A 12,984-nucleotide genomic window follows, 5' to 3' on the forward strand; every position below is an offset into this window, starting at 1 on the left:
ATATATATTATATTATATTTTATTATATATATAATACCATTGATTTTATACTATACAGATAAGCCATTATATTGTTTATTGTGGCAGCGGCTAATTGCATTCAGCCGTTAGACGTCGCTGTGTTCGACTGCATTCAAGAGGGGTAAACATAGGATGGGTGCTGTTTTGCTATACGCGTACTACGATAGGCGATAACGTACTGCGATTCTATTTTTAGTATTTGTTTTGATCGATGATATATTTTTCTCTGACGAAAAACACAACAGTGTTTTGGATAATTGAATCAATTGAGTGCTAGTCGCATTACGTGATAAATGATAATGAACCAAATTTGTAAAATATAATATTATCATTGATTTTATGGAATATAAAAAATATTCATTTTACTGTACTTCATTTAATTAAGCTGTTTCCACATCCAGATTTACATACACGGCAACTTCAGTATATTTATCTTAAAATATTTAATTAATTTTATAATTTATAATGTCGGGTAATATCTGTCAATATGTAAATTGCAACAAATCGAAAAAAAACTTTCCATCATTGAAAATGTTTCGATTTCCGAGAGATGAAACTAGATTAGACGCATGGACCATTAATGCAGGTTAGAACATTTTTAATTTATGTTAGTTATTATAGGTAGATGGTTATAAGTACTTAAATTTGTTTAATTTTATATTGACATTTATGATATTTATAGTATTAGGACACGGATTTTAATGAATTTGCATTTACAATTGTATTAGTATTTTAAATCGACGTAATAGACGTATTAATTTATTGTTTTAGGGAATTTAAAATTATTATCTCTTGATAAATCTAAATTGTACACTAAATATTTATGCCAAAAACATTTTTCACCTAAATCTTTTATGAGTAAAGAAATGTCGAAGTTGAAGCACACTGCTATTCCTTATAAATTTAACGATACAGATCAACCATCAACATCTAGTGGTAATGTTACTTTAAAATTATCATAATTGCTTATAAACAGGGCTCGGAAGTTGTAATATTCACATGGTTTTTTTTTTTTTTGGGGGGGGGGGGTGGGGCTAGAAGACTTATTGTGATTTTTCAGTTGACATACTTGTTCCATTTTTAAACTTGCATATATTTTAGTACTTTATAAAAGCATCATGTTTCGAGCCCTGTCTATGTAAATCGTTATGAATTTATGGTTCTGAGCAAATACGAGATAGATATTTATAAAATATCCTAAACCGACCAACAGAAACATACTACATTGAAAAAAATAACAAAAAAAGCAGAGCATTATTAAAAATAACCGATACGCACATAAATCCAAATTCATTTCAAAAAATGAGAGTAAAATTTGCTGTTCAAGTACTAAGCCACACTATGGCTTCAACAATTCGTACTTGTGTCTCTACAAACGAATTAACTAGTGAACCAGCTTCAGATACAGCAGACTTTGTAGATTTTATGAACAGGCTTTTTGGTTGTTTGAATAGCAGATCTTTATATAGTAAAAATATTTATAACTGTGCTTTGTCCGATACAAATTGTGTAAAACAATTTTTAATAAATGCGTCCTCGTATTTTGTTGACATGTACAAGTTGTCTAAAAAAGAAAAAATCACTCGACCTCCGTGTTTCAATGGGTTTACTCAAACCATAAATGGTGTGCTACAGTTTTTTGAAGATGAAAAAAAACATAACATTAGCTTCTTATTCACAAATCGCTTGAATCAAGATGTACTTGAAAATTTGTTTTCAATTTTTCTACAGAAGGGGGGTTACAATAGAAATCCTACGTCAAGAGTTATAAGAACATCGTTTAGAAGCACAGCGATTTATTCGTTAGTTTGTACTTCAAAGGGTACAAATTGTGAACAGAATTTAGACACAGAAGTAGATTATACAATACACATAAATAACCAACAATCTAGCATTACATGTTCAGATAACAACATAGACTTAAGTGACACAGAATCTTTATCGTCGTCGTCATCTAATGATTCACATAATAATTTATTTAAATAAAGATAAAGAAAATGTAGAAGTAATACTGGAAGGCTGTACTGTAGTTTATTTTACTGGGTATTTAGCACATATTTGCTTAAACAATGTTAGTTGTAATAGTTGTAAATTACAGTTAATAACTGACACCGATATTAATAATAAAGATCAATTGTTTATAGTTAATAAAAATTTTGAAAATATTAAAACAAATGGTCTTAAATCTCCATCAAAAAACTTGTGGAACTTGTTATTTGTGCGATTGATATATTTTAAGATAAATTTGGCAAAGTTCAACATAAAAAAAATATTAAAAAAATATTTATGACATGGTTTAAACGTCGTAACTTAATAAAACATTGGCTCCATGAAAATGAAGAATGCGCAGACCACAAACTCTTCATTCTAGACAAATTATTGACTTGTAAAATATTTAAGAAATGCAAAGATCATTCAATAACAACAAGACAGTCGAAATTAACTAAGTTAAAAATTTTATCTCATGTATAGTATTATTAATGAAATAAATTATTTAATTTAATATTAATATCTATATATGATTATTTTTATACTTGTCGTATTGGTTTGGTTTAAAACATTTCATAGTATATTTTATAGTATAGTAATAATTTAATAATTATTATTATAGTAATTGGTGATTTAAATAATATTATGTATTATTTCATTTCAATATTTCATCAAACGGAAAAAGCCTATCCAAACCGGTTTTCTAATAATCTAATCTAAGAAAGCCAACACCGTCGGCCGCCGCGCGTCGTGAATAATAATATTACTTTATCGACTATAAATAAAGCTATGCGATCTATCGGATTTTTGCTTTACTATTATTCATGTTTCTAAATCAACAGCCGTATGGCTTATCTGTATACTATAAAATCAATGATAATACCTATCAATATCATAGATATTTTATATTATTAGTGACTAAATATTTTGTTAATTCCAATCAAAATTAGCTAATGATAGGTATTTAAATTGTATATTATTTGTATTGATACTCAACAACCCATTATATAAAATATTTTTTTTTATAAAAATGTTCTCAGAATCTTTTTATAATTAATGTAATTTATTCATCATTAATTTTTAAAGATGAAGAATGACCACCCAAAGTAATAATGTTTCAATTTTAATACCTACTTAAAATGGTTAAAATAAAATCAAGAACTTACCTTTAAATAACTTAGAAAATTACCAGAAGAATTATTTTGGCCTTGTAAAGTTTTTTGGCAAAGTACACATTTTTCAATTAATTTTGTTCCAATATTTGACACAATATCGTAAAATTTGCCGTCAAATAAGTAATGGTTAGACAAATTAATTGAGGAATGTTTTATTCCCTCAAAATCATCCGCTTCTGTTGGTGGTGCACGAGCGTCATCGAATTGACCTGGGTCGTCTACAGCTACTTCATCAGCTAAATCAATTGCTGTTGATACACTTCTGGATTTTTTGGAATCATCCATTATGTTGTGGTTAAAAATAGCTTCACACTTGACCCGTCATCGGTATCGGTGTTAGCGTTTCGCTAACATTAAACTTATTTTAGGAACCACTTGTTCAAATAAAAATAGATTGTTTTGAAACTCCACATACCTCTTATCTAAATAATAATAAACTAAAATAACAACAAAAACAATACAAAAACATATTTATGTGGATATTATGACTGGTAAAAGTACGCAGTATCGATTATGTTAGCGTCCCGCTCGCACGATACTAACCGTGTTATAATTTTTTGAATTTTATTATTTTTTTTTAATACTTTTAAATAATGGACAAAAATTGTGAAAAAGTGTGTGCGTGGTTAAGTGAGGTTGAGGATGATTACGCGTTATTTGATTCCGATGATACCGATGCCGATTCTGACTTTTGTATTGAAAATGTGGAAAGTGATAGTGATGAAAGCACCGATCAAACTACATCAAATGTACGTCGTCGATCACCTTCTCTTTCAGGTGAAAATATTACTATAATTTCCGAACCAGAGTTTTTCTTAGGGAAAGATAAAATAACTAAATGGTATAAAAATAATCCCCCTTCTAACGTCCGTACTCGTCGTCATAATATTGTTTTGCATTTGCCCGGAGTGAAAAAAATCGCTAGAGATGCCAAATCAGTCTTGGATTGCTGGAAGTTTTTTTTCCTGATACTGTAGTTATAGATATAGTTGAGTGTACTAATAAATATTTAGCGAAAATCCGTGCAAATTATCAAAATAAGAAGGATTTGCGTGATACTACGAAAGCAGAAATAGATGCCCTTTTAGGATTATTGTACTTGGCTGGGTATTTGCGTAGCAATCATTTGAACCTACACAATTTGTGGTGTACTGACGGTTTTGCTCCTGAATATTTCCGGGCAATCATGTCAGAAAAACTTTTTTCCTTATTACTTCGAGCTGTTAGATTTGATGATATTGAAACAAGGAACGTTAGAAGAGCAATAGACAAGCTAGCACCTATTCGTACAGTTTTCGATGATTTTGTTCGGCGATGTAAAGCAAATTATACTGTAGGAGAGAATTGCACTATAGATGAGATGCTAGAAGGGTTTCGAGGGCGTTGCAGTTTTCGACAATATATACCAAATAAGCCAAATAAATACGGTATCAAAATTCAAGCACTCGTTTATTCTCGTACATTTTATACGTCTAATATGGAGGTTTACGTAGGAACTCAGCCGGATGGCCCTTTCAAATGTGACAATTCTCCGTCAAGTATTGTAAAACGACTAATATCGCCGATATCAAAAACTGGCTGCAATATTACTATGGACAATTGGTACAATTCAATTCCATTGGCTAATGAGTTACTAAAAAATCATAATCTTACCGTAATGGGCACTTTGAGGAAAAACAAAAGGGAAATTCCTCCGGTTTTTTTAGAAACTAAAAAAAGAGAGGTAAATTCGACTGTTTGGATATGGAAAAGACCTTTTACTTACAACTTATACTCCAAACAAAAATAAAAATGTCATTATGATATCAAGTATGCATGATCAAGGTATCATTGACCCGGAATCCGGAGACCAAAAAAAACCAGAAGTCATAACGTACTATAATGGTACTAAAGGTGGAGTGGATGTAGTAAACGAAATGAAAGGCGAGCACTCGGTGGCAAGAATTAGTTGTCGATGGCCCCTAACTATTTTTTTTTCATTGATGAATATTGCTGGGATAAACAGTCAAAATATACCGCGAAAATACAGGTAAAATGATAACTCGTCGAGAATATAAGTGGTGCATTCCAAGGGGACTCGGACGGCTGTATAATATTGTTGCTCTCCAACTCTTCCATTTACCTGACGATCTCCTGACGGTGAGCATACGGTAATCTGTATGGTCGAATATTAACAGGTTTGGCACCTTCCTTTAGGTGGAATACGTATTGCCCCTGTAAAAGAAAATGGATAGCTGGAAAATATCTGGATATTCGCCAATCACCTTCCAGAGACTATTTGATTCTTCCGCATTTAGCTCTTGATATTGTATAGCTCCCCGAATGCGAGCAATGCGTTGCGTAACTTTCGTTATTTCGTTAGAATTTGTCGTGATCAACGTGGGGATTTATCGGAATTCTTCAAATGCTATGTCTTCTATATTAAAAGGTGGTATTGTAATGAGCTCTTCTGAAGTGAAGATGGCAATAGCTAAGATTTTTCATTGCTTAACTGTGTTTACCACATTTCCAAGACCAATGTTTCCTTCTGGCAAGGTTTGCGAGTGAACTACCAAATCTGTTCCTTTCGGTTTCAAGCTGGCGATTGATACAATGGTTTTTAATTAGGATTATAAAGACAGAGTAATGCATGTTCACTCAATTTTGATTTACAGGTAACAGGTCGAGAAAGGTTATGGATATAGGCCAGTGGTCGCTGCAGTTGTATTCGTTTAGTACTTGCCATTCTATTTGTGGTGCAAGTGAGCTGTTGGATATTGATAAGTCTATAGCGGAAAAGATTTGTTTGTTGAATCATGTCTGGTGTAATCTCCCGTGTTGAGTAGTTTAAGTTGATCATTATCTAGAAATTTTTCCATTATCTTTCCTCTGAGGTCAGTGTGGTTTGATCCCCACATTGTATTTCGACTATTGAAGTCCCCTAAGAGTATAAAAGGTTTTGGCAGTTGTTGGATGATTTGGTTGAGGTCGTTGAGTAGTAGATTGGTGCTGTCAGGCACATAAATATTACAGATGCAAAATGGTTTCTGAGTTCAATAATAACGGCAATTACTTCGAGGTGATACTGAATTTGGATTTCTTTGCTTTTTATGAGATTCGTGATGAAGGTGGCGACACCCCCACTAGCACAGGGGGTATTTTGGCGATTTTTGAAGTACCCTTCATATCCACGTATGAGAAATTTTTGATCGGGTTTAAGGTTAGTTTCTTGGAAGCAAAAAGCTATTGGTTGGATATTGTATTTTGCTCGTTGAATATCGGTGAGATTATATTCCATTGTATTATTTGGTCCATATTTGTATTGTGTATTGGGAGCATGTTCTTGGGTATTAGAGTTGTGTTTGGGTGTCTTGTGGAGAGAGTACTTGGAATAGTAGGTTAGCGAATTTCGTTAGGCGAGATTTCATTGTTTTATCTTTTGTAATATTAGGTCGAATTTCTTCGATTAGACTAATTAAAGATATTATATCTATTTCGACTTGTTGACATAATGAGTGGATGTTGATATGTTTGTTGGTAGATTGTTCTAATATGTGTTTGAATTGAAGAAAATTTATTGGGAAGTTTTGGTTTTCTTCGAAGAAAAGTTCAATAGGTTTGAATGCTTCATCGTTATTTTCGCCAGGTCTTGTAGATGAGTTTGAGCGTGATCGTATTTTCGGTTTTATTTTATTTTTGATTTTTTTCAGGATTTGGGGGAGAGGGAGGAGCTTTTGTTTTTTGGGATGATGAGTCCGATATTTGTCTTTTGCATTGTGTTGTGTGTGTGGTATTGGGTGGAAAAAGTTCTTGAGAGGAGTCCATGATTTGGATATTATTATGTTGTTCTTCGTTGATTTGGGGTGTATTATTTAATTTTTCTGGAGTTGAGGTTTGTTCAAGATATATGTTTTGATTATCTTCTGTGGTTGCAGCGAATGTTTTTTGGGTGCAATTTTCGTTTGTAAGGTTAGTGTTGTTGGTGGTTGAGGGCTGTGTTGTGTTGGTGTCATTTTTGAATTTTGATTGACTTGTTTACTGGTTTTAAGTGGGTTTAAAATAGATTTGTTTATGGATGTTTTCGACGCTACGTTTGATGTCGAGCGTCTTAAAAAGGTATGTGTGGTTTTTGAAGGCGGTTTGTCGCCCATCGTTGTATTGTCGCCTAATTTTATCGATATTAAGATATTATAGCGTACTACGAAATATACATTACCGATAAGAATTGGTGCGGCGGTTCAGCTGTTATGTAACACTGTACTGCTATCGGGAGCTATAAATGCGGAACGCGATAAGTAAATACACATGTGGCTTCTACGGTGTCCAAACACGTACTGATTATTATCTTGTTTGGCTGAATTGTTAGTATTAATCTGCGCTATTCCCAGTTAAGTAAACATGCTATTATTACACACTTTTGTTTTGTCATTTATCCTAATCTTTATCGCTTCTTAGTATTGTTGATTATTTTTATAAATAATATGTGTATTTCTGAATTCAATCTATGGGTTAGATATTAAAAATATTCATTCGATCGAACGTTATCGTATGTTATGTATGTGTACTCTGTGAAGGACTGATGATTCCGAATTTATTCGGTCCATAATGTATAGAAATAATTGAAAACAGGATAATGTACATATACGTTTGTATATCTATTTTTATATGGCCTGGTGAAATTTCAAAATGGCCTGCTTGAAACCTCGCACACCCGAAAAAAACCTGAAATGACGCCCCTGTGGCTAAGGATATTCTGTTTTATAGGGAATATATTAAGATTGATTAATTAAAAAACAGTTATGAAACGCAAAAATTTACTGAAAGATTAAATTTATTGTTTGATGTTTTGAATCGAAAATACTCAGCTGAAGGGATTAAAAAAAATAGCAATGATTTTAAAGTAGGAAAATATGCTAAGTATAGTATATATGTAATTATAATTCAAAATCAATCCTATAATTATGGCTCATAGGTTTTAGAAGATTCTATTGAATGGCTTGATTCTTGTGAAGATCAAGTTGATCAACATGGTATAACAGGAGATGAGTTTTTAACGAAATCAACTGCTGAAGGATTAAAAGTCACCATACAATCAACATTGGATCTTTGTAAATAGCTTCTGGATGAATGTGGTTTTAAGTATATATTAACTTATAAAAATGAACCAGTATCGTTTGGAAGTAAAACAAATTATTTATCTACTTATCTAATAATTAAATTTATAATAAAATATTATTGTTTTTTTTTTTAATTACATAGCAAGTTTTTGGTACTTTGAGGCAAGCAATAGGTCCAAATGATCACCCGTGTACACCAACTTTCCTTCAAGTATACAAAATATTGGCTGTCTATTCCATACTGAAGCCTCCAAAAAGTGGAAATTGTTCAATTTTAAATTCGGAAACTCTCAAAATTACTATTAGTGATTTAAAAACCATTTTTAATACTAAAAATACACTTCCTATATTACGTGAAATATTTTTTCTTATACTAATTATACTTAATTCTAAATTTGCCTTTTACTGATCCTTTGGAAGCAAAAACTGCTATGGGTTAATGTAAATTTTCTGTTAAACTCTGTATCATTAATACCAATACATGATTAGCCTTCTCAGATGTTTTAACATCAAATCCATCTCCAAAATCTTGTAATCCATGATACGTCAAACTTCTGGTATTAACACCCAAACATTCTCTTAAGAAAATTTCGTCAAACACTAAAATAACTTTTTTCTCATAATCAGTTTTATTGCTAAATTTTTTTTTTAAGAGTGAAAAAATCTTCATCAAAGCCACAACCAATTTTAACAGCTAATAAATGCTTTCGAAGTGTATTTATGCATGGTAAAGGTAATATGTTTTGCTCCCTTAGAAATGAATAACCACCTGGAGACCTATGTTAGGCAATTAACATATGGTTTATTAATAATAATTTAGATAAAGTATTAAGTAGATAAATTAAATTAATTTTATACCTTATTTGAAATAGTATGCATAATAACATCCAATTTTCGTTGTATCTTCGACTTTTAGTATTTTTTACCTTTGCTGCCATAACTATTTATTTTATTAATTCAGACTGCCCTTTAGAAATATCTGAACTTTCCAAAATGTTGTTTAGAGTCAATTGATCAATGTCCTTCATCTTATTTTGAATGCTGTTTAAATTAGTTTCTAATTTATTAATTTTTTTAATTGCCCGAAAATGTTTTTTTTTAATAGTTTGTTTTAAATTTTGAATTTTTTGCAAAGTTAATCTTTTTTTGGGGGAAAAATGTCTTGACATTTTTTTTTGCATTGTAAATAATAGGCGTTTGCACCAAATACAATTATTACAATCACTAGAAAATAAAATACTACATATTAACACAAAAATACATTTGATTCAATGATGTATTTAGTATTTAATTTACCTATCATCATCTTTGAGTATTATTGAACAATTTTTGTGTCTCCATTGACCATCAGATTCAATAATATTTTGGCTAAACACGGATACTTAATTCAACAATTCCTTTGAAGGTGTTACTCTGTCACAACATTTAATTTCATCAAAAATATTTAGTAAGTCCTCTACATTATCTTCGGTTTTTATAACATTATCACTTAACCCAACTTCCAAAAAAGCTAATTCTTTCCCATTTATGTGTATAATTAATTTAGAATCTAAAATAGAATAGTATGAATTAAGATTAAAATAAACATGAAGTGTTTGATATGTTATAACAGAATAATTACCTTCAGTAATAATGAGTTGTTTTTCTATAGATATTTTATAATTGTCTTTAAGTAATGTTACTTTATGAAATGTAGGCATCAAAATATTGGGTGTATACAATACTAAACTAGCAAACCAATTATTTGGGATAGTTAACAATAAAATATTTTTTGAAATCTTACTATATAAGGAATTTGGTGATGTTATTAGTTCTACCTATTGAATTAAATTTAAGAATTTAAAATATTGAAGAATATGTAGTTGGTATAACATAGAGTAATATTACTCTATATGAGGTATAAATGTATAATAAATTAATTACTTTTTGTTTTTTAGCCGGCAAAAGAACTAGATCACTATCGATGACCTGTTTCATCATATTAAACAATGTTTTATTAAAAAAATATATTATATAGAACCTTTTATAAATTAATTATATATAATTTAACAAACTTCAATATCAGACTGTATCATAGGACTAATGTTTTTAATGTTCACTGGAAGTGCATCTTTTTTTAGTTGTGATTTTTTCAAACATATCTAAGGAAACAGTATTATTTTTAACTCAATTGTAAATATAAATGTAAATAAAAAATAATTAAAATTCATACCGTATACATACTTATTTACTTCTTCACCACTTGACCATGTACTAACAATATCAGATGATTAAAATGTGTAGCACAAACACGATCACTTTTTTTCAATTTTATACCTAATAATGCTTCCCATAACATTTTTTTTAATTCATCTTTTGGTACACTAAAGTATGGTTTTAAAATGTTATGAGGTTCACACACACAACAATTTTTTGGCATTTTATTAAATATATAAAATAATTAAACACAGAATATAAGTATTCAATAGTCAATACTCAGAATATCAGTTCATCTCAGTAGTCAGTAATTATGCCATATAAGTGATGAATATAATTATTAAATTAATAATATTGATATACATAATCTACATATAACCTAGATTTAAAGATTATTTTATAATTTATTAATTACATATAAACATAAAATTGCGGGAAATATTCAGATAATATCAATTATAATATTATCAAACTATAAAATATAGCTTTCTTTTATAACCACAGATATTATATTATTTATTACAATATTAAATTTATGATTTTGAAAATCGCGGGTATCGTATAATATATACGGCCATAGAGAACGCTAGTATGACGCGACTTTCTTTTAATTCTTGATAGGAACATTTAGAGCCGTCATATCCGTGCTCATTGTGCAACCATAGTATCTATATCCGTGTTCGGGACACTACAAGTGTGGTGGATATATCATATTATAAAGTCCCAGTAAGCTCCCCTTTCCATTGTCCGGCGCCCAATTGTCTGCCGCCGACCAGGCCACTATCCGTCGTGTCAACCTACAACTTTCAGAATACGCTTTTGTCTTTTCCAACGGTCGAATTGAACGCAACGTCGCGTTAATTCGTCCGGTGCGTGTTTGCATAAAACCTCGTGTGATCACGAGGTGTGAAGCTCGACCTCGTGTCCACTTGCAAGTTGCAATTAACTTAGTATAAGTTACTTCACCAACTCAAGTCTCCTGTTAATAACATTTCAACATCATCCCGGGCAACTTGCGGTTTCAACTCAAGATTAGGTCAGTGCTGTCACGGCAGGTTATATTGTTATACCGATCTATATCGTTTTCCCATTCATGGTCAGTGACTAAATCAAAATCTTTGTCTTATATATTGCAAATTTAGGGTTCAACAATTTGTATCCATCATTATTATTATATTTTTTTATATATTACGGCAGATTAAGAACTTTGGACAACAAACCAAAAGATGGCTATTAGAATTGTACAACAACTGCATAAAATGCGTAAAGACACCAGTAATATGGAGAAAAAGCCGAATAATAGCACTAATAAAACCGGGTAAGCAACCCACGGAGGCGAAAAATTTTCGCCCAATCTCCCTCTTATGCCATACATACAAGTTGCTAGAAAGATTAATACTCAACAGAATAAACGACGTAGTGGACAAATCACTTATAAACGAACAAGCCGGTTTCAGAGGAGGAAAGTCATGCACTGGTCAGATACTGAACCTGACGCAAAATATTGAAAATGGATACGAGGAAAAAATGGCGACTGGCGCAGTTTTCATAGACCTAACAGCGGCATATGATACGATTAACCACAGAATTCTTTTCAAAAAAATGTACGAGATAACAAGGGACTACAATTTAACGTCCTTCATCGCTGAAATGTTAAGAAATAGAAGATACTTCGTGGAGTTGCAAGGAAAGAAAAGCCGTTGGAGGACTCAAAAAAATGGACTTGCACAAGGTAGCGTATTAGCACCTTTGCTACTTAACATATATAGTATATATCAACGATCAGCCAACACCATTAGGAACCCAGCGTTTCATATACGCTGATGATCTAGCGCTCACTGCTCAGAATCGCTCGTTTGGAAATATAGAAAGCACTCTTAACAACGCACTAGAGGAAATGTCAATTTATTACAAAAAAAATTGGTTAAAACCAAACCCCAACAAAACCCAAGTATGCACTTTTCATCTAAGAAACAAAGAAGCAAAACGAAAATTAAGAATAATATGGGAAGATGTTGAGATTGAAAATACCGAATACCCAAAATACCTTGGTGTCACACTAGACCGAACCTTATCATTCAAACATCATTGCGAAAACGTAAAACAAAAAACCCACGCGAGAAACAACCTGATTAGAAAGCTCACAGGAACATCATGGGGAGCAGACCCAAATACTGTAAGAACATCAGCACTAGCACTATGCTACTCAACAGCCGAATATGCTGCCCCCGTATGGGCCAGATCATGTCATGCGAAAAATGTTGACACTGCTTTAAACGAGACATGCAGAATAATCTCAGGATGCCTCAAACCAACACCGGTCGAGGAAATACAAGTACTATCAGGAATAGCACCACCAGATATTAGGAGAGAGATTGCATCAGAGATAGAACGACACAAACAACAAAACGATCCCCGGCACCCACTACATGGAAAGAGCCCGCCGAAACCACGACTTAAATCCAGGAAAAGTTTCCTTACTACGATCCAACCAATAAAGAACCCAC

General features: G+C 31.7%; 2 protein-coding genes and 1 pseudogene across 3 annotated transcripts; 1 reads left to right on the top strand and 2 right to left on the bottom strand.

Annotated features, from left to right (window-relative positions):
• The first annotated feature begins 3,778 nt into the window (after nucleotides 1–3,778).
• On the top strand, nucleotides 3,779–4,974 carry LOC132925649 (piggyBac transposable element-derived protein 4-like). Its single transcript, XM_060990024.1, has 2 exons — nucleotides 3,779–3,962; nucleotides 4,199–4,974. The coding sequence occupies exons 1-2, from the start codon at nucleotides 3,779–3,781 to the stop codon at nucleotides 4,972–4,974; spliced, it is 960 nt and encodes a 319-aa protein (XP_060846007.1).
• Nucleotides 4,975–8,512: 3,538 nt separating this feature from the next.
• LOC132925650 (uncharacterized) lies at nucleotides 8,513–9,457 on the bottom strand (annotated as a pseudogene).
• Nucleotides 9,458–9,583: 126 nt separating this feature from the next.
• LOC132926457 (uncharacterized) lies at nucleotides 9,584–10,760 on the bottom strand. Of its 2 annotated transcripts, XM_060990815.1 has the most exons (4): nucleotides 10,336–10,760; nucleotides 10,205–10,249; nucleotides 9,903–10,098; nucleotides 9,584–9,830 (listed from the first exon to the last, which is right to left on the bottom strand). In XM_060990815.1, exons 1-4 carry the CDS (start codon nucleotides 10,354–10,356, stop codon nucleotides 9,664–9,666), a joined length of 429 nt encoding a protein of 142 aa, XP_060846798.1. In that variant the 5' UTR covers nucleotides 10,357–10,760; the 3' UTR covers nucleotides 9,584–9,663. The 2 variants fall into 2 exon arrangements, with proteins under 2 accessions (XP_060846798.1, XP_060846797.1); XM_060990814.1 differs by having other exon boundaries at nucleotides 9,584–10,098.
• Nucleotides 10,761–12,984: the final 2,224 nt, after the last annotated feature.

Source organism: Rhopalosiphum padi, chromosome 3 (assembly GCF_020882245.1).
Source record: "Rhopalosiphum padi isolate XX-2018 chromosome 3, ASM2088224v1, whole genome shotgun sequence".
Taxonomy (NCBI): domain Eukaryota; kingdom Metazoa; phylum Arthropoda; class Insecta; order Hemiptera; family Aphididae; genus Rhopalosiphum; species Rhopalosiphum padi.